This window comes from Pundamilia nyererei, unplaced genomic scaffold (assembly GCF_000239375.1).
Source record: "Pundamilia nyererei isolate P.nyererei 1_Seehausen unplaced genomic scaffold, PunNye1.0 scaffold00376, whole genome shotgun sequence".
NCBI lineage: Eukaryota > Metazoa > Chordata > Actinopteri > Cichliformes > Cichlidae > Pundamilia > Pundamilia nyererei.
In genome coordinates, this window is record NW_005187777.1 from 23131 (window position 1) to 45502 (window position 22372).

Sequence of the window (22372 nt, forward strand, 5' to 3'; positions counted from 1 at the left end):
GGCCTGCTTTGGTAAGTCGGAGGAACTCTCATTTATACAGTTTTATATATAAGGCGATACTTGGGTTGCTGCCTTCTTATATATGTTCCCTGCTTGTAATGAAACATGCTGGTCGGTATTCTCTTCGTCCGCATGGTTACTTGTTGCTTTCTGTTCCATTTGCCTGAACTGAACTTGGTAAAAGAGCTTTTGTCCATTTAGCACCCTCGGCTTGGAACAAACTGCAGAACCACTGGAAAATGACTGAATTTATTTCATTAAGTGCTAAGGATTCCTCTCAGGTCATGAGTATTTTGTCTTATTTGGAACAAGTTCTGGATGTTGTGGGGCAAAGATTAATTTGCTGCTTTGTACATTGTTTGCACAGTTCTTAAACATTAAAGTTCATTACATTAAAATGAGAAAAAGACCAAATAATATTTGAAAGGGTTACGAGGAGAAAGCCTCATCTTTCAGTTGCTTCTGAACAAACCCAAACTTCTGGAAAAATTTGCTTTAGACAGATGAGACCAAAATGGAGATGTTTGCCTATAACATAGCACCACATGTGGAAAAACAAACACAACTCATCAGCACAAACACCTCATACCAAGTGTCAAGCCCAGTGCTGAGAGGGTGATGATTTGGGCTTGCTTTGCAGGGACAGTCCCATGGCACCTTGCAGCAACTGATTCGACCATGAGCTCCTCTGTATGCTAAAGTATTCTAGAGAGAAAAGCGAGGCATCCAGTGCTGCAAAGTCCAGACTTCAACCAGATTAATACTGCAGAAGGACCTGTAGGTGTATTTAATTATCCACATGGCCCGAGTGTAAGTGATTCCAGCCTCCTCATAAAAAGACTGCAGCTGTTTGTATCAACAAACACATATTGAAACTATTCACTTGCACTCGTGTGTTTCTGCACTTTTGTTCAGTGTTTTCTTTTACTTACTGATATTTTACATATGTTGATCAAAGATGCTCCACTGTTTCACTCAATCCACAGAACTGCACCGTGTCCTAGTTTCCCATTGGTCACATGACTGCATTTACTCCTCTTTGTCTACAACATTTCTCCTTTTCTTTCTTCTCTTGAATTTACATTTTTCAAACCCTTTAAATGTATCTTGTACATGCATTATGGATCACACAACTTGGTTCCTCAGAAACACTCTTGTTTTAGAGTGTTGATGAAGTATAATTGTAAATATTGAGTTATTGATTAATTTTGAAAACAGGTGATGCTTTGCCAGAATAAGATGGCTGATATGCTTTATTTAAAATGTAGTTTCAAATGTTCATAGTTGACATGTTCATAGTTGACACCAGTGGGTCAGCGCCCAGACCCACTGGTGTCAAGACAACCATCTCACCCTCAACGTCGCAAAGACAAAGGAGTTGATAGTGGACTTCCGGAGGTGCAGAGAAGTACACACCCCCATCACCATCAACGGCGCTGCTGTGGAGAGAGTGAGCAGCTTCCGGTTCCTTGGAGTACATCTGGCTGAGGATCTTACGTGGTCAGTACACACAAACAAAACAGTGAAGAAGGCGCAGCAGTGCCTCTTCTTTCTCAGGAGACTGAAAAGATTCGGCATGAGCCCCCCCATCCTCAGGACCTTCTATCACTGTGCCATTGAGAGCATCCTCACTGGATGCATCACCACCTGGTATGGCAACAGCACCGCCTACAACTGCAAAGCTCTCCAGCGAGTAGTGCGGTGCTCTGAACGGATAATTGGAGGTGAGCTTCCCTCCCTCCAAGACATCTACAGGAAGCGTTGCCTGAGGAAAGCGGGGAGGATCATCAAGGACCCCAGTCGCCCCAGCCATAAACTGTTCAGACTGCTTCCATCAGGAAGGAGGTTCTGCAGCATCCGGTCCCGAACCAGCAGACTGAGAGACAGCTTCTTCCATCAGGCCATCAGACTGCTGAACACGTCATAGACACCTCAGCTTCACTACTGGAACTTCAACATTATGCACTCCATACTGTACAGTAATGCCACTGTTTTGCACATATTCAACTCTGTATATTTTATATATTTTATTTATTGTTTACTCTATTTAATTTGTAAAATATGTGTACACACACACACACACACACGTAGAAAAATATTTAGTATACACATCCAGAAATGCATATACTATTATATTGTACATATATTTATTAGTTTCAGATGTAGCCATTCTTGTATTTTGCTTGTTTACATTATTGTATTTTGCACAACTCTGTTGCTTGTGAAGCTCGCACACAAGAATTTCACTCACATGTGCTGTACCAATGTACCTGCACATGTGATGTGACAATAAAAGTGATTTGATTTTGATTTGATTTGTTAATATTCACTGCTCATTACAAAGATGTTATTAGCACAAATATATAAGTGCATTATAGCTATATTGAAACATGTATACTGTCAGGGTGGCAAAGCTATCTTTTTTCATGTCAAAAGAAAGGTGAGTGCAGGACTCAGGCTGACTGAGATTTTTCTCTGAAAGCCCTTCAGACTCAGTCTCCAGTTACAATGAAGTCATTTCAAGGCAGTGAGTAAGGATTGTGCTACTGAGGAAGAGGGGGAGGAGGAAGAAGAAGGTCAAATATATACCTTAAATCTGAAAAAATGCAGAGGAATTAAGCTGTGGCAGGTCTGTGCTTTGATAAAGAATCACTGAATTTATGCAACAAGTAGCAATTATAGTGTGCGTACAGAACAAAAATGTATCCTTGCTTTTCATCAAATAAAAACCATTAAATGTTTCCCATTTTTGACTCCATTGAAAACAGTATATCTGGTTACATGCAGCTCATAATTATATATAAACACACATTATTTGTGTGTTTATATATAAGTGGAAACATTTTACTCATGTCCAAGTCCTTTTAGAGAAACAGTATCAAACTCAAACTACAGCCCACTCTGATCGTTAGTGTAACTGCACAATGAATCCCTGGACGATCTCAATATAAGAAAAAAGACATACCGGTACACTTTTAAAATGTACGTCTCAGTTTTTCAACATGACAAAGAAATGCTGCTGTAGTTAATGACATAAATGAAATGCACGTACAAATGTACAAATAATATACCAATGTAATGTTAAATTATTTCTGTAATTAATTTTTTTAATAATCATTTCGTCTACTACCCATTTTAAACTGGAACTTACTAGAATGGGCGAGAAGACGGCTGCCGCCCTGCGGAACTATTTATCAGCTGCAGTGTCTACACGGACAGCAGTAAGGTAAACTACCCACTGCACTTCCGTTGCCCATGACACCGGAGCGAAGTTCTGACAGCTGATTCCTAAATCAGTTCATATCCATTTCGTGCCTCCAGGGCGTCATTTTTGAGGTTATTTACAGGCGCACGGAGCTGCTACGACTCTCGGCTGGAGTTGCAGACTGCGGCCCGAGCAGAGGAGGGGCGGCTGATTATGGTGTAGCGCGGAGCGCTAGCTCTGAGACAGCAGGTAACACAGATCGCACACAGGCTAACAGCAGTTAGCACACAGACTTTGCGGGCAATTTTCAGCTGTACAGCTGCTCCCATCTGCGTTTAGAGAGGAATAACCCCGAGCCGAGGCTGCGTATGAGCTTGGGCATAGTGTCCAGCTAGCCGTGCTGAGCGGTGTGAGCCATTTGTTGTTGTTATTTTACGGTAACACAGCAGCCCACAGCTCGGAGACGAGGCAGTGACTTCACTCTGAAAAGTTTTAGTACGAGTCCTGAATGTGTTTGAAGCACTTTCAGCTCTGCACAAAGGTTTAACTCGTGTACTACACCTCTGTTTGGTTTGGGTGTTATAAGAAGGGAGCCGACTCCTTCTAGTTTGGGTCACGTTGGGTTTGGGTTTTGGGGAAGTTTGGGATTTAGGGAACATTTTCAGTTGCGCTGATCGCTGGAACTGCGGTAGGACTGACAGATGTGTCATATGTTGCCTGCTTACTGTTTGACCGGCATCCAGGTGCTATGTGTCAAGGAGGTGCAGCAGTGAGTGACAGCTGAGGCAGGTGGGCCTTGACTCAGGCGCAGTGACACACATTTCACGGTCCGCTGATAGTTGATACCTTTACTCTCTGCTTCCCACATCGCTCAGACTGGATTTACACTGACCGAGAGCTGCAGCCTGCGCTGTCTGTGAAGCAGTATCACATTAAGAGCGCCGTGGCACATGATGTTTTCAAAAGACCATAAAGATTGAGTCTGATGTCAGATGAGAGCGGAGGACAAATATTGCATGTGCAATGTCTCATGATGTTCCAGATAAAAAATGTAACCTGTCAGGAAAAAGGTAAGATAGACCAACTGACAGCAAGCCAGTGCTGTCCTCTGTATGCCCCACTGATGATATACCCTTAACAGTCAGGGTCACATTCTGCCTCAGACACTGTTTGTTTACAGTACATCTGTGTTCCTGGATTCAAGGTCCATCTGTTTTCTCGTCATGAAAACTTCCAGCCCTTGACTGACTGTGGACTGTACTGTACGAGTAGTGACCCTGCAAGAAATATAACACTCCGTGATGTCTTGACTTAGCATCCTGCTTATCACACAGAAGGAATGTGTGTAGTGAGATTTCCTTCTGTTGATGGAAATGTTGTGTTGCGGTGCTCAATACTAGATCCTGTTTTTGAGTTACATTTGAATCCCCCCGCATTAAATTCACACCTTCTCTGCAACCAGATGATAGCTACGAGATCAAAAGCATGATTGTGCAGGAAATAATATTTAACATATCTATAATTCCAAACTTTTTCAGCACGTCTCTGCACATCATTTGGAATTGCAGATGAGTTGCTTATGAGTTGCAATTAAGATGGATTAAAAATGAACGAGTTTAAAATCATTTTTTCACAGTAGTTGTAGTAATGTATGTGATATGTAGTAGTACTAATTTTCTGTGAAAAAATAGAGAAGACTTCTTACTGTTTGCCTTTGATGCAATTTACCTTGAAAGAGCTGTGGTCTGTGTGTTTGCACCTCTCTATTCTCTGTGTTACCTGTATGTGCATAATTGTAACAGCATTATGTTTTAAACCACAGTTACATGAGAAGTTTTGAATTTTTGTCCTCAATTTTAGATTGTGGGAGGAAACCAGTGTGAATGTTTGAATAACTGCAATTAACAAGTGACGTTACTACAGATGTGATGCTTGTTTTGAGAGTGTTGATGGGGAAGTATAGATAAGGTCAGAAGGAGCTTCACTAAGTCTTTAATGTTCTATGTGAAGCATATGATAGGGTGTCCAGAGAGGAACTGTGGTGCTGCATGAGGAAGTGAGGATTGGCAAAGAAGGATATAAGGGTGGTGCAGGACCTGTATGAGGTCAGCGAGATGGTGGTGAGGTGTGCAGTAGGAGTGACAGATGGGTTCAAGGTCGGGTGAGTTTACTTCAGGGATCTTCTTGTTTGCAGTGGTGATGGACAGGCTGACCATCCACCCATGGACTGTGATGATTGCAGATGACTGTGATCTGTAGTGAGAGTAGGGATCAAGTGGAAGAGAGCCTGGAGAGGTGAAGCTATGGTCTCAAGAGGAGGAATGAAAGTCAGTAGAAGCAAGACAGAATACATGTGAATGAGCAGAGGTGATGAAGGTAATGAGTTTAAATGGGGTGTCAGCCATTCAGTGCAACAGACAGTCCACAAGAGAGATGAAGAAGTGAGTGCAGGTGGAGTGGAGTGGGTGGAGATGGATGTCAGGGGTAATTTGTGACAGGAGAGCTGCAGGAATAAAAGGGAAGTTTTACAAGATGGTAGTGAGACCTGCTAGGATGTGTAGCTTGACATGGTGGCACTGACAATTAGACAGAAGGCCAGCCTGGAGGTGGCAAATTTATATTGCAGGTGACTCTCATGAGTTCATGAGAGGCACACATCAGGTTGGAGTCAAAGTTGATGAGCTGATTTGGACATGTACAGAGGAGGGGCAATGGGTATATTGTCCAATGGATGTTAAATATGGAGCTGTGAGGTGGTTTATGGATGTATTGAAGGAAGACATGCAGAGGGTTGGTGTGACAGTGGAGGATGCTGGGATATGGGGAGGGAGATTATCTGCTGTGGCGACCCCTAATGAGAACAGTTAAAGGAAGTGGTAGAAATATCTATTTGTAATGAAAACACAGACTCCCTCGTGTAATTCAGGATTATTTGACTGCTGTATCACTACCTTATAATGCCTCTGCATCTGTGCGTTATGCAGTATGGTGTAACTGAGCATTTTATTCTGTATGCTCTGTGTTGTTTGCAGGCATTTGAGCAGCAGTGCATTGCAGCACGGTGCACCGTGGTTTTGACAGTCATATCACATCAGCGTAGCCATGCTCACGTTGGCCAGTAAGCTGAAGAAAGAAGACGGAGGAAAGACAGGCCGTGCCTCCGGAGCCTCAGACTCCACCCACAGGGTCTCAATCAGAGACCGCCTCCTTACCAAAGGTACCCGGGTATTTTATAATTTGGTCCATTTTTCAGTTTCAGTTTCCCTTTTTTTTATTACAGGAACAAAACTAGATTTCAACAAGGTTGCAACAGTTTTCCTCTTGTGAATATAATCCTTCCTTCCTTCCTTCCTTCCTTCCTTCCTTCTTTCCTCTTAACTGTTTCTCCATCTTAGCTTGACGGAGTGGCTGGAGTCTGTCCCAGCATTTGTGCTCACTGGTTAGGGTGAGAGTCACTTGCATGTTAGCTCTCTCTCTCTGGCTCTGACCACAGAGACAAAACATTCACTGTGCAGAGCGCCATGAATACTAGGATGCTCCTTGAGGCTAATTTACTAATGTTTTTAAATGGCAGCACACAGTCTGACTGACTCGTGTCATAGTAGTACACGCTCGGAAATCCGAGTCGAGCGTAATGGACGAGGTTAAACGCTGTCTCCTCTGATATTACGTGTGGATTCAAGAGTTGTTAGAAACACTTAATCATGTTCTTAAATAATCAAATCACATTTTACATTTTGGGTTGTAGCCCTTGAACTTGTAGCATCTCAGAAATAATGGGCAACAACAAGTGTTCAGTAATAAAATAGGAGAGAGGTACTTTAACTGATTAGCATTAGAATGTTGACTAGCGATAGCAGCAATTTTTAAACCTCTAGTTTAAACCTATAAGTGGGCATGCCCTGAGGTGAGACTGGCCACCTGCTCTGAGCTCTACAACTTCGTCTTCCTCCTCAACTTGAAACTCTGGTTGAATGCTTGTTTTAGACACAGTAAAGTAGATCCAGAACATCGTAGGACAAGAGTGCAAGTGGTTAAAATGGGGCTTCCAGTGAGGGCTCTGCAATAGCAGGATGCCGCCCAGAGGTGCGCACAGAGATGATCTCTCCAAAGGGATCTTTCTTTATTTCTTTATGTTACACGCATAGAATCATGGAAATCAACTTTATTAAAATATTAGTTGTAGGTAATACATCTAATTAGTCAGAATTTTTGTTTGAGCATCACGTGGAGAAATACCCAAATGCCATTCCCTTTGAGACTCCCAGCAGGTGACAGCTTTGCCAGTCAAACATGCATGAATAATGGCAGCAGCTGCAGCTCATGACAACACAATAAGACCCAAGAGATGTAAACAAATTGGTTTCTTGATCAATGAATAATTTTGTGTTTCAACACAGAAAATAGCCTCGAAATAACTTTCACACTCACATTTCTGACGTTGTCTGACGTTATTATCAAACATGTAATCTTACAGTCTGCTGTCAGACTCTTATTTCCTTGGTCTTACACTCCTGAAGCTTTACCACCACTAACAAAACACTTTTCAGGCCAACTGTTGTAGTAAGACATCTCCCAGCCCTCCAACATAAAGGCTGCACATGTCCTTGTTGTATTATTGTTATTTTGGCATTTTATAGTGCAAGTATATCATGTTTACAGACGCAAAATAAAGTTGGTAAATTTTATGTTTAACTTTTGAATGCATGACCGTATAAGTTGGTGATTTGGAGCCAACCATCCCAAAAACATACTTCACACAAATGTTTTTACACATATTCGTTTTATAGAGAGACCCACCTTCAGCCAGAAGGAAGGAGTCTTTTAGCTTTTCTTAGCTGGGGACAGGTGACCTAAATTGTAGGTGGTGGATTAAAGATTTTTCAAAATCTGAATAGGACTTTGATTTTTGGCCAAAGTTTGTTACTGTGAGCTACTCTTAATCTGATAAAAGCCCATCGTTGGTCTCCTTAGGCAAAACAGTAAGCCGGCGTTATCTCCGAGGGAGCTGTTAAGTAGATTACTGTGTACACTCATTCTGTGTGGAGAAACAGATGAAACTCCAGCGACTTCCTTGAATTATCTAATTATTAGACTATGCACATCTCAAAGAGCATATTTACCAAAGTAAAAATTCTCAGCAGGCCACGTCCGACCAACAGCACCAGCTGCCCAGAGAAGAAAAATACAACGGGTATTTTTGTTGTGTATTTTTCTGGGAGGTAAAGGTGTTAAACCAGCCGACACGAATTAGGAGTGAAAAGTGTGTCAGTAGTGAGAAAACACAACAGACCCTGAACGCTTTTAAAAATTCAGCCCGACCTCGCCCTCTGGCAGCGAGAACAAAACAACCTTTTATCCTTCTTGCGTTGCTCTTCTCTCTCCCCGTCTCCTTTTTCCTACTTTGGCCCACCGTGTTACTCGCTGTGTGTCTCTGCTACACTGCGCTGTATGTAAAATACATTTTTTCGTGTATGAATTTCATATTAGACTTTATGTTTTATGCAGAGAAACTTTCCTGACAATGCAGCTACTAAAATATTACTTCATTATAAAAACACCAGTGTGGGAGTTTGAGTTCTTTGTGTATGCGGATATCACACTGTGCCTCATTCTTCAGCCTCTTTTTTTTTTGTGTTTTTGCTGCTGTCTCACTCGTTCTTATTTTCTGCCAACAGAAGTTGCCGAACTTGAAGCCAATCTTCCTAGTAAGTACTTCCACTTTCATACACACAGCATTTTTTTTTTTTTCAGCTCCATGTTTTCCGCCAGTCAAAAGCAGCTGAAACTCTGACAACTGAGTAATTGGCCTAATTTGCCATAAATCCTCATAGTCTCCTTCTGGCTCTTAATTTCCTCAGTTATGGTATAAAGGAGGCAGGAAAGAAAACCAAGCCTCTGATGTGCTTCACGTTCTCTGTTTTTGACAAATTGCTTTGCTAATGTTAAGTGAAAGCTATTTGTAACCATACTTTAAGCCGTTATTACATTGCCACGAAGTTATTCAGCAACAACCAGTAACACGATCATTTTACTTCATGGTTAAAATGTTTGTAAAATGAGTGATTCATGGAAGACTACTTAGTCCAAATAACAGACTTTTGGATGTTTTTAAATGATAAGAGACAGCTTAGCATTATTTAGCTGCGCGTTTTCAGCCAGCTCGTCGAGTTCGACCTCATAAATGTATCTGTGCTAAGCTGCAAGTGATTCATGTCTTTAAATATAAACAAAAGTGATGCAGGCCTGAAGACGTTTGCTGCTCGCTGTATTTCTGCCCTTAGGGGAGATATTTGTTTAAACAGACTTTACCCTTGGCTACTATTTTAGCACTTCCACCTCAGTATATCAGATCTTCTTTGGTCACTGCTATGCACAAGTGCAGAGTTCATCATGCTTGCTGTGGCTCAGACCAGGATGCTTCTTTTTTTGGTTTTGTTTGTGGCCTGATGAAACTGATGTGTAACTTGAGGGTCAATGAGCAATGTGTCATGCACACGGAAACAGGAAAGTAACACCGCTGATTGGCTTTCTTAGAAGATGTTTTTGTGAGATTCAAATTTAAGACACAATTCAAAGAGTCCAAAAAAAGCACTAGTGTGTAGTTGCTGGAGGTAGGCGCTGCTGCAGCGGGTGTTCGCAGCTTATTTGATCTCTTCCTCATATGACAACCTGAGAGTTCTTCAAATTGCTTTTCAAACAGTCACTACAGTTGCTGTGAGGTCATGCGGCTCTTAGATGAACAGCAGTGTGAAGCAGGAGGCGTTTATGTTTCTGCAACCTGTGCTGTACAATTAAAGAATGATAAAATAATGTTCTGTGCAAAGTGCTTTTTTAAAGTAGTTTTTATTTATGGAAACCGGGCTTATGTGTCAAAACGTATTAGGATTTAATATATGTTAGAGGTGGGAATCACCAGACTTCCCACTATACGATATTACCTCAATACTTCACTCGAGATACAATTTTATTGTGATTTTCCATCTCACTATTGGAATAACATATATTTCACTTTTTTATACTGCAAATTATCTCCCCAAGTTAAGCTTTTTCAGCATCTGTTTTGTCCAATAAGATTTTATCCAATCTGCTGATTACAAAGATCTAATTATTACATTTCCAATCAGCAACCTTCAATTCAATGTAATTACATTTTATTTATTTATACAGTGCCAAATTACAACAACAGTCGCCTCAAGGTGCTTTATATTGTAAGGTAGACCCTACAATAATGCATACAGAGAAAAACCCAACAATCATATGACCCTTTGGGGACAGTGGGAAGGAAAAACTCCCTTTTAATAGGAAGAAACCTCCGGCAGAACGGAGCTTCCTGTTTTATAGGCTCCATGTTAGTATAACAGAAAAGGAGGACCAGTCAAAACAAATCGAGGACCATATTTCTAAACGAGGGGCTACCTCTGTAGCATGGACATGGTTTGGTTATGAAAAGTCTGACACGGACCAGAAAACTGTACAATGCAATTTATGCAGAAAACCAGTCCCCACTACAGACTCAAACACGACAAACCTCTTCTACCACCTACTCAAGAGTCACGTAAAAGAGTACGGAGCGAGTTTACGGATGAAAAGCAAAATAGAGCCGTCAGGTGCTCAAAATGCACCTTAGACTTAAACGTTAAAACAAGCTTTTCCCCGCAGCACGCCGTGTAATAAATACTCACAAAGAAAATGGCAGCCGTTACAACTTGTATCTAAAACTGTAGTTTCACGGATCGGTCAAAACATTCGACTTCAGGTACATGGCGCTCAGCTGAAAACACTTCAAGTCGAGTTGCCCGAGATTCACAGAATTTACAGAAAATTTAAAATGTTTGTGATTTATATCGTTGTCTGGATGATAAATGTTTTATCAAAACATATCAATGTTTTTTTTTGTTTGTTTGGTTGGTTTTTTTTTTAGATGCAAAGTGCTGTTTGTTTTAGGAACTCCCGAGTGCTCAAACCTCATTTGTTAAATATGTATGGACCACTACGTATCCTTTCTTTACGTCCCAGTATGAACGCTAAGATACCTTGAAGAGTATGAATTCATTAAATACGTAAAAACAACCCTCCCGGCTGTGAACACAGTGAGAAACACCAGTGTGAAGAACAGTGACAGATTTGTGTGCACAGTCTTTCACTTTTATATTTGTGACTTTCTTGGAATCACTTAAAGCAGAAAGCTTTGCCTGTTAAAGGCAATATGTTAAACAGAGGGTGGATGGGGAAATAAGAAGCAAATCAGATGTAAAAAAACAAGGAGCACTCGTGGCTGATGGACTTCACTGAGGGAAGTTTTGTTGTCCAGGTGAAAGCTGGGATTCATCCACCGTGCAGTGAAGACATTTTTATTCTCTATAGGTTTACGCTCATAAACATGTCTTAATTGTAGCTGTTTACTTCATCACATAATTATTATTATTATGGTTGTTATTGATCCATTTATGTAAGTTTTTATTTGCAGCTTTTAAGACATCATTTTCATGTTTTGAGGTGAAGAAAGGTTATAAAAAAATTGATGCTGTATTTAAATGCAACATGCAATCTTCTCATAGAGCAAGCAGAGCACTTTATTTCTCAAGGGCTCTTTAATGACACTGATTCAGACAACCAGGGTTTCATTAATTCTTTTCTAATCAGGGAGCAATGTGTGAAACACGTTATATTAACATTCTGATGCATTGACTGGCAGCCAGCCCGGTATAATTTGATCATCCTCTTCAGAATGAGTTTCTAGTTGGTGTGTGTGTGTGTGTCTGCATTACTCTGATATTATAACTTCCATTGTGCAGCACAGAGTAGTGTTACGGTGTGTGACCAAAGCCAATAGTGAGCACTGAGTATATATGCTAGAGCTGCTGGGGCTCATTTGCATATATATAATGTGAACGTGAAGATGGCAGTCTGGAGTCATTTTAAGACATAAAGGAATTATTTCTATTATTATTATTTAATCAAAAAGCTGGTAATTATGTAAGTAAAACAAATAAAAGGAGGAGTTCTTTTATAGTTTTAAGTGTAGTACCTGTCCTTGAACACCAGGGGGGAATATGGTGCCACAGGGACTTTGAAATGCAAGGCAAAAATCCTGCACCAAATTAAGGCGGTATCAACATACCATGGTTAGAACAGACTGCAGTATGTCTTAGATTTTAATGCCTTTATTTGCCAGTAAGGCAAATATGCTTCTGTTTTTATTATCTGACTCTAATGACTCTTTTTTTCCTCTTTCCCCACATCGTTCGTGTCCAGGCACATGCAAAGCCAGTTTTCCAGATGAGGATAAGCTGCATCATTTTCAGCTGGCAGTGTCTCCTGGTAAGAAAATAAGAAAGTCTGTTTATATCCCGCTCTAAAAACTGCTTTGGTACACCCTCAAAAAAAAAAAAAGTTGGTTCTTATTCTAGTTATAAGAGTTTTTAAATCTCTGTTTCACTTAAATTTACTCCACCAGCACATTTAAAGATGAAGTGGTGTAGTAAAAGAAGCTCTGACGGGGACGTTGTTGGGTTCAGGTGATTTAGTGTGAAGGAGAGGAGACTGCAAGTGTTTGCAATTTGTTTCTCAATCTCTGTGTGTCCTAAAGTATTCCCTTTGAAAGGCACTTAAGCATTCTCTGTACTTTCACATTACCGCAGCACTGTCCTCACTCCCCAAGGCAGTTGTGCTTAATCAGCATTGTTTCAAGCTCAGCGGGCTACCTGTCGAATATTGTACAAACCAAACATAGTGGTGTGGGGTTACCTAAGTCTCCGGAGGCTCTCATGCGTCCCACTTCCTGCTTCCTCTCCATCACACACAAACTTTCTTCCAGCCCAAACCCAGTTTCTCCTTATCATTCTCCTCATGTAGCAATCTGTCTTCATTTTCATCAGTAAACATGCCAATCCATAGACTGAGAGAAATCTCAGTCATGTTGGAGCAATAGAAGGAGAGAAGCAAAGAAACAGAGCGGTAATAAATATATTATTTAAATATTTGTAGAATATTTCATCTAGCTAATAATTTAAGGAAGATGTCTTATTATGTTTTCACATTTCCCAACAACTACTCATCCAGTCCACATCAAAGCTGGCGGGTGTACGGCTCGGGAGTGAGTGGACTGAGGTCATGTGCATGAAGGATGGTCTCGGTTTGGAAGTTGTTTTGGAAGAGTTCGAGTTCATTTCTGATGGTTTTTGTGAGCAAGGCTTCGTCCACATTTGCAACTTTACAAATACACGGTAACACAAGTCTTTGCATGAGTGACTCCACTGCAGCATCTCAAAGAACTCTTTATAGAAATTAATCAGATGATTACAACATTAATGACCGCGAGACTGCACGTTGTTCCTTGTATTCATAAAAATGACACCTCAGTGCATCAAAACATGGCAACAATGGGTTCTGAGTCCACCAAGCATCTGTGCATCAAAGGTCTTACTCCTACCTGTATAGTTTTAGTAACATGGGGGGTTTAACCCTAAGTGTTAAGTTTGGTCTGGTTTTAGATTTTAGGATAAGTGTTATGCTAAATTAGTTTTTTCATATGACAAGGCTTTTTGTCTTTTTCATTCACCATTCATACATTATTCCTTAGATAAAATACATTTATTGCAGCAATCACAGACTAATAGAATAAATTGGAGGGACAAATAAATTTTGTATAAGTTAAAAAAAAAAAAATATTGGTGCGATTTGGTCTAATCGAAAGCATTTGAATTGAGTTTGTTAGTAGCAGTCTTAAGCTTAAACATGACTTTAGAGAACTGTTATTTAACTTTAGGAACTGATCAATATTTAAACTTTTTTCTTTTTTTTTTTTTTTTTACAATGGAATTAATTGTTTAGGTTTTTGTTTTTTTGTTTTTGTCGGGTCGGGCATTTAGAAATGAATTAATTTGAAAATTCTAAGCTGTCTCATCCTGTAATAAATGTGTGCCTTGTGTAATTGTGTGAAAGTGTAATTGTGTCTCGGTGATTCATCCACCTCTCCTCCACTGCAGTATGCACTGTAACGTTCAGGTTAACGTTCACAGAGGCCTTTGTAAGCAATATCTGCAGAGAAAAGCAAAGATCAGCAATTAGAGTAAAGCTTTGGTTTCGTGTTGTTCTAAGAGGAGTTGATAAGGAGACTGAGTTCTCAGAAAAGGCTTGCTCAATTATTCAAAACCTTTGTCTCTTCTGGCGTGCACCACCTCGGCTCCACCCGCACCGCGCTCGGCTATCACATGCTCCCTTTTGCCATTTCTGTTTTCTGTCTTTGTTTAATCTTCCTTTTCCCTCCTCCTGTGCGGCTCCCTCAGCCGTCCTGCATTTCCTCAGTTGTAACCAATGTGGTGTTTAAGACAACAGCCCTGATCATTTGCTGGTCGTTTGTATTTCATCTGTGAGAACAAACAAAATATTGCCTCTCGTCAAAACACAAAATACTAATAGCCAAATCTAAAAGCATTTAAGCACAGGCACAATTACAGGAGTACATTTCTCTATAATGCATGTTAAAGGATGATACTATAATTTGTGTGAGTTTGGTTACTAAAAAAATAGCATCAAGCTTTTCAAATTAATAAATGAATAAATGGTGGATTTATAAAGACGTGTCATGTTACAGGTGTGTTTCTGGCAAAGCTGTATGAATATTTGTCTTATTTCCATTGTTAGATTTTTCCTTTAAGAATGGCAGTGTAAAAAGCTGACGTTACCCATGAAGCATCTTTAATTTGTGCTTCAGGGAAGGTAATTGTAGTCGGGCAGGAAAATGAAAAATCAAATGCAAGAGGAACTTGCCTCCGGATGCAGGCTGTCTAATATCTCTTAGCAGCGTAAGGTAAAATCAGCTTGACTTGCTATGTAGAGCATTTTTAGCTCTAGGCTAAGCGATCCTTTGTTTTTCTTTTTTGCTTTTTTCCTCATGTTCTTTCATATTTTCTTCTCTTGTTCTCTATGTTTCTCATAGACCGTGGCACCGTTTACTCTGGAACAGTTTTCATGCTACAAGGGTTAAAACGTTGTTCTATAAAACTCACTGCTTTGGTTAGAAATGCATGAATACATTGTTCTGAAGGTAGCAGAGTGTGCTCAATCACTTTTACCAAATGTGGAAAAAATATTGCTGAATCCTGTATTCATTTAAATGTTGGACTCAAAGGTTGTGCATCTTGGGCTCTGTGGCTCTTCATTTTAAAGTCAACTCTCTGATTTGATCAACCTGTAAAGAAGGTAAAAAATATATATATCAGTCAAGTGTTTAGGCAATGACACAACATTTGTAGGTTTGACTCTGTGTACCGTCCCTCAAAGATTTTGAATCTTAGTCATTTGGTTCAAATTGCACTGTTAAACATCATTGGAGCATTTATCTGAATATGAGCAGAAAGTGGAGCCCCGTGCACTCCAGAATTCATCCTTCTGTTTCTGAAAGTGCTCACGTCATCAGTAAACTCTAATCGCAGCCATACATGCCTATACCATAACATTGATTCCACCATGTTTGATGTGATATGCTTCAGAGCGCTCTCCTTCTCCTTACATTTATCTCCCTGTCAATCTGGATAAGCCCTCATTGACTTGTCTAGGTTTCATGAAATATTTGCAATTTTCTTGACAGGTTAATTACTTTTTATTTTATTATATTTTGTTTTTATTGACAACTCTTTCGACTGTTTATTGAGTTGCAGTGAAAAGATCCCGAATGCAAGTTGAACACCCACAACTCCACAGCTGGCTTAACTTGTCATAAAATAACGAGGTAGCTGCCCTCACCTGATTGTGAAACTGCTCGTCATAGACTTGTCCAATTACTTTTGAGCCCCTGACAACAGGGAACTATGTACAAAAATGGCTCTTATTTCTAAACAGCTAATACAATACTTTTGTTAAGCCCCTGGATGTTTGACTTCAATCACATCTTGATTGTTTGTTTTAAAAGCCATCTGGCATGACTGGTTGGAGGCTGATGGGGAAAGAGAAAAGAAAGGAAAAGCGTAGAGACCAAGGACAAGATAAAAGTGTGTGTGAGAGAGAGGAGATGAAAGTTGATGACATGCAGTGGTGACACAAACTAAGCTGGCAATTTGACTCAGAGGGCTTTTGAAAATATTACTTTTATATATTTAAACGTGTTAAATGGTGTGATTTTTAACAAAGAAAAAAATTAAAAAGGAAAAAAGGAACTCTTGTTGGCGTTTTATTCACAAAAGGCCTGATTCACTTTGCTCACCCATGGTGAGGAAATGCTGCTGCACTGATACTAATAACTTATCAGGCAAAATCCTGTAGTGGGAATGTTTTAATGAATAGAGCTTTGTGAGTCCTCTGAAAAGGAGATTATTTGTAAAGATCTAACCTTCATCTGTAATTAATCATCTAAATCAGCAGGGCAAAACATCAGAAAATCACCTTTCAGATAAAGTCCTTGACAGTCGCATATAATAGATCTGTAGGTCATTCTGGGAATTAAGCTGTATTACTATTGAAAGTAAATATTGATTCAACTATATAAATTTCACTGTTCTTTCTCATATTTTTAGTAAACAATTACTTGTAAAAACATTTTTTGAGCAGCTCAAATCATCTCATACATATCACACAAAGTAAACGACACAAAACCAAATTAAGAACACATGAATACTCATCAAAGGAAACATAGCTGGTGCTGGATTGGCTTCCCAGATCTAATTGAAACAAGGCAGGTGGTGGACAACACATTAGTTAGGTCTGTTGTTATTTAGTTGGAATGTCTGTGTACTTTTGTTTCTTTTCCCATGAAACACTCTGTGCTGTGACCCCGTGCTCTTAGACCCCTCAGTCTCTGAGGAATGGGGACACCAGCAACACGACGGGGTGAACGCATTCTCACATGTCACTGTTATTATTATTAGAACTACAATGATGAGAGAAAATTGATGTACCAATCGCCTTGTCTTTGTGCTGCATGGAAGCATAATTACAGTATTGTAATGCCCATTGTTGCTGCGTACAAAGTGTATGCGCAAGCCTGGAAGTGTGACTAAAGTTTGAATAAAGTAAAAGGGCCCAATCTTGATACAAAGTCAATTTTAAACATTTATTATGCTTTTCTAATTCGTTGCTAACTTCACTCACTTTTTGTTGCAGCCACGTCTTCAGATTTAGCCTCAGAATCACCACAGTTGGGTTTTTGTGTTTTCTGTTCTGTGATTTTTGGTTGTTAAGATGCTTGCCAGTGTTTGTTCCTTCCTGCTGTGAAGTTATTAGACTGATAAACACGGAGAACAAAAGTCCCGGCTAAGAGAACAGTGAGAGGTGCTGTAGAGTAAACAACTGTTGTTTTTTTCCTGCTGAGACATGACCATAAGGAAGCTACAGCAGCTGCATAGTCATCAGAAGTTCAGTGATGTCCAGCTTGTGCACAGCTTTAAGTGGCGCCAGAACCATCTATAGTTTGGTGTCGCAAAGTGTCGCTCTGCTTTTCAGCATATTTTGAGTCATAGTCTCGGTCTTCGTATTACTATATTTATTTTATTTTATTTTTTTTACCGTCAGGTTTTCAACATTTAGATGATCCGTGTTTATGTCCTGTTTAAAATGCCTTTCAGTAAAACGGTAATTATCTGTAAACACAGACATGCACCGCAGAGATCACTTTTCCACACGCCGCCTTCCTAAGGGGAAAATCACAAATACAATAATTCGTCCGGGTAGGGCAATAAATTTTACGCTGCAATCAGCGAGTCAGAGGCTGTTGATCCCAATAAGGGTTGAATATTTGTATTGAGTAGGATACTCTGTGTGAAGGGCAAAGCAGACCGACCATGATGAAGGGCTGAGCTTTGTATCCCTTATTTAAATGTTAAGCTGTTTCTTGATGTAGGAAGAAAGCAATCTTCTCAGTGCCCTAAACAGGCAATAAGCAATATACATAATTATGTTAAATCATGTGATAATCATGGTTCACAGAAATTTGGAGTTCAGCTGTGAGATTATTTGTTTTAGTGTTCATGAGAAGTGTTTAGTCACAACAAATACTGATTGTTCCTGTGTACTGGAGACAGTCATGAATTATTTATGACCTCTGACTGCAGCTGTTAGAAAAAAAATACTGACTGTCATATTCTTACTCCTCTTCTTTTTATGGGAGGCTGTGTAAAAAAATCTTTTTGTTACTTTGCCTTGTTGGTTTTGATTCCTTAGCTTTTTCTTTCTTTACTCCTTCTTGCTAATGTTGAAGCTGCGTTTCTCTATGTCAGTTTCTCTGTTTGTGTCTTTTACCTTTTAAAATACAGAGGAGGTTGTTTGCCGTCTAATTAAATCGCACCGCATTGTTGCATTGAATAGAATTTAACAATGTAATAATGTTTGAATAGAAACAAGTGATAAAAACTCTGTAAACAAAGCCAGACATGTTGACTATACTGAGCCAAGACTGATTTTTAGGAAGTATATTTCAGATCTCTCTTTGTTAGAATTGCATTGGGAAGGAAACTTATTGCTGATTACGTTTCTGGAACATCCCTAATTGTATTACAGTGGAGCTGATCCACAATATCAGAAAATCTTGAGTACACACACACACACGCACACGCGCACACACACGGATCATTTAATGGTCAGTTACCAAGGGTTTTTTCCATCCCTTGTCTCTCTTACCTTAATTTCAGCAGGTTGTCAGGAGTGACAAGTCCACCTTTGTGACAGGCTCAGTAGCCATTTCTTTTTTTTCTTTTTTTTTCCTTTTGTCTTTTTCCTTTTTCTTTCTTTTTTTCTTTTTTTTTTATAACTTTGAATCTGACCCATGTCTCCATTTTTTTTTCTTTTTTTTGTTTTTCCTCTCCTGTGATCCATGATGGTACCATATTTAGTGCCTATCCTTTTCAAAGCATCTGGCCCCATAAGGTGAGAGCAGAAATGTAAATGTCATCTGGCTAATTAAAGACCCTTTACACAAACCCAATGTCTGAACAAGCCTTTAATGAGCTTTGAAGGCTACATGAGGATGTGAGAGTGTGTGGAAAACTGGACCAAAAGCTTTCCCCACCGTAGACCTCCCTGCATGTAGCTCAACTATATTTTACAGTAATTGGTCTTCCAAGAAGAAAAAGGTGGAATTATGAATATTTAACCTGCAGAATGCAATCAAATGATCTGAGATTATCCCCAAGATTGAAATGCTCCAGCTGGGCCACTCATTTACTCCACTGTCACACATGGATTGATCTTGGGTACAATGGCTGCTGATTCTGTGCCGAAACAACCCTCACGTCGACTTGCACTGAGACTGCAGGGGTCCTTTCACAGAGAACTTGGACCCCCCCTCCCCAGAAAAAAGATGCACCAAGCCAGAAATATGAGCAGATTTGAACTTATTCTTGAAGTGTGACCTCATTAGCAGTGTACCTCATTGGGCTAGTCACATAATCTGCAAAAAAACACAATGAAAAAGATCTCATTCAATAATTAGTCCACGTAACACCGCTACAGAGTGCGTTAAATAGTAACAAGGCTAAAAAAAAAAAGTATGAGTGGACAGCAATAGACACAAATGAGCCAAAAAGTACATCAAACTCACGGATTAATACAAGAAACTCACATTGTGTTGTTAGAGAAGGGAATGGGGTTCAGCTGCTCCTTTAAGTGTGAGATAAAGACATATGGGGAAGAAGAGCAGTGAAGTGAAACATTGGGGGTGAAAGAGCCAAACTAAAGCAAAAGTGGACCTGGAATGTTAAACGCAGTGTGAGTGCAGTCCAGGGGGGCGTGGAGGCATTCATGTGTTTCCACTGCTAAAGCTGCCATGCCCAGTATGAGGATGACCTAAGCGACTTTGAACGAGGGTTCATTGTAAGGGCATGGTTGAAATGAGCTTCAGTCATAAAAACTACTCAGCTGGATAGTTTTTCCATTAGCAGCTGTGACCGCAGAGGCCTCTGTATTTAGATTTACAGGAAGGATGTCAGTAAATGTGAACCAACTCCTATTTTTTTTGATGACCGTACCTAATTGATGTCAGAAATTGTGGTTTGGCACTGTGATCACATGTACACTGCGTCTGTGTGATGTGTTGAGGTCAGTGCAGTACGCTTCAGCAAAACTAGCCATCAAAAGTTAAATAGAGAAGGATATTTAATAAGGCTGCAATGCATAAATGCACATGTAAGAGTTTACTCCTCAGTGGAGATGTGGGGAAAGGAGATGTGGTCAGATACGTCATCCTTCACTGTGGTCCAGCATGTTTGGGCCCCTACAGTGACAGGATCTGCTGATGGTATTTTGCTGCCATGGTTTAGTTTCCACTTGTCTCTTCAGAGAGAAGAGGTCACAGCAAATCGATACAGAGTTGCCCTGGGTGATCACCTTTATCCTATGATGAAACATTTCCATCAATGATAACTGTCCTTTTTAAATCTTTTTTTTATCACAAAGATGGTTCTCCCATCTCCAGGGCATCAGGGGTCAGGCAGTGGTTTGATGATAATGGCATGGATTGTTTGCTATATCTTCATGTTTCAAATCTGCCAGTTAAAGGTTAATGAGATTTTAGGCTGGTGTGTCAGGCAGAATTCTTAAGATCATCAAAACACCAAAGAAAGGATGTATTTTTGGAAGAATGGTTTTCTGTTAGCTCCAACCATTTAATGCAACTGTTTAATGCAAACATTGTCATGTTAAGTGTGGGCCTGTGAGAGAGAGAATCAAAATTATATCTCACGATTTCAAGGAAACTTGTGATAATAATATTTCTAATGGTCCAGGAGAAAAATACTGAGGGATTTATTAGTGATGGCAGCTTGCATTTAGCTGCATTTATTAGTGCAGATAGAATGAAGGGCATTTCCATCTTTCTTTTCCACTCCTGTCACTGATGACAGAGTCTAATGTGAAGAATGACATTATCAAGGTGGAGCAACATTAAAGTCCAATACTACTGACACAGCATCAGTCAAGTGTGAGCACGGTAATCTGGGTAGTGTTATCCCTGGGAATTTGAAGTAAAATTATAAAATAATCGCTTAACAATACCTTACGTATCTTAACCTTAGTCTCTGCAAGAGCTGCTGCACAATATTCTCACATATTGAAATTGAAAAATATTTTTTTCCTGTTGTATTTTGGGTCAATCTTTTTAAACAGGTACTGAAAGCCCTCTTCTTTTTGTTTTTCTATCAGGATTCTCTGTCTGTCTGCTTTCCCTGGCATATGGTGCGCTGCTAGTGATGCTCGGTGGGGTCTTTTGTTTATGTTTGGGTTGCACATCGCCAGCTGTTAGCATCTTGTTCTCGCATTCCTTCATAACCTGGTTCACTGACGCCACAAAATGTCACATAAAACTGACACTCTTATTATCGTGGACAGTGTGATGTGGCACAGCTCTTGTCACGTGTTTGCTAAAGTTCTTGTTTTCAAGGTCATTTTTACTGAAGTCTTTCTGAATTCAAATACTTCTATTGTTGTTTTATTTTTAAGTCCTGATCACCAACACTGAATGAATGTGATCTCTTACCAAGAATCAGTATTCATGTAGATGACTGAAAATCTCCTTTCTTGTCATCCTCTTTCCAGATGAGGGTTACTACCAAAGTGGAAGGTTTCAATTTGAAATAGATGTCCCTGAAGCCTATAACATGGTGGTGAGTAGTCAAGTTTCTCTCCTGTGGGCTGGTTTGAAAAGCACATTTCTGTGCCCGTGGGTGTCTCTGTGTTAGCCTGCTCACCTCTTCCTTTTGTTTGTTCTTTCACTCATTCTTTTCCTACCAAGCATTTATTCTGATACTCTTCTGTGTAGGTGTATTTATTCTGTGTTGTTTTTCTCCCTTTGCTCTACATTTTTTCACACAATCATTATTTGCTCCACACAAGTATCTGCAGCACTTCATAATAGCTTCACAAATCCTTCTGCATAAAAAAGCAATCATTTTAGATAATTTAGATCTTAATGTAAGGAATGTAGTAATAATAATAATAATAATAATAATAATAATGCATTTTATTTATAGGCGCCTTTAAAGACCCTCAAGGTCACCTTACATTAGTGCAACAAAATAAAAACACGAGGTAAATGAAAAATAAAAAATGTATGAAAGTATAAAAGCTCAACAAGGTAAAAAGAGAATAAGACGGAATCATCATGAAGGGTATGCAATTTTGAATGGATGGGTTTTAAGACGTGATTTAAAAGTAGAGAGTTTGTAGTCTGGGGGTCTG

The 22372-nt window shown here is 39.7% G+C and overlaps 1 protein-coding gene across 2 annotated transcripts in view; it reads left to right on the forward strand.

The window, feature by feature from the left end:
- The first annotated feature begins 3216 nt into the window (after positions 1-3216).
- Positions 3217-22372, forward strand: part of ube2f (ubiquitin-conjugating enzyme E2F (putative)) — a 50495-nt gene continuing 31339 nt past the window's right edge. Inside the window, exons 1-5 of one of the 2 annotated variants that reach the window (XM_005752722.1) lie at positions 3217-3454; positions 6238-6422; positions 8884-8913; positions 12464-12529; positions 21731-21798. In XM_005752722.1, coding sequence (XP_005752779.1) covers positions 6308-6422; positions 8884-8913; positions 12464-12529; positions 21731-21798 — 279 coding nt within the window. In that variant the 5' untranslated portion in view covers positions 3217-3454; positions 6238-6307. Of the gene's footprint in view, positions 3455-5561; positions 5582-6237; positions 6423-8883; positions 8914-12463; positions 12530-21730; positions 21799-22372 lie in introns of those variants that run through there. The other variant, XM_005752723.1, reaches the window with a different exon arrangement.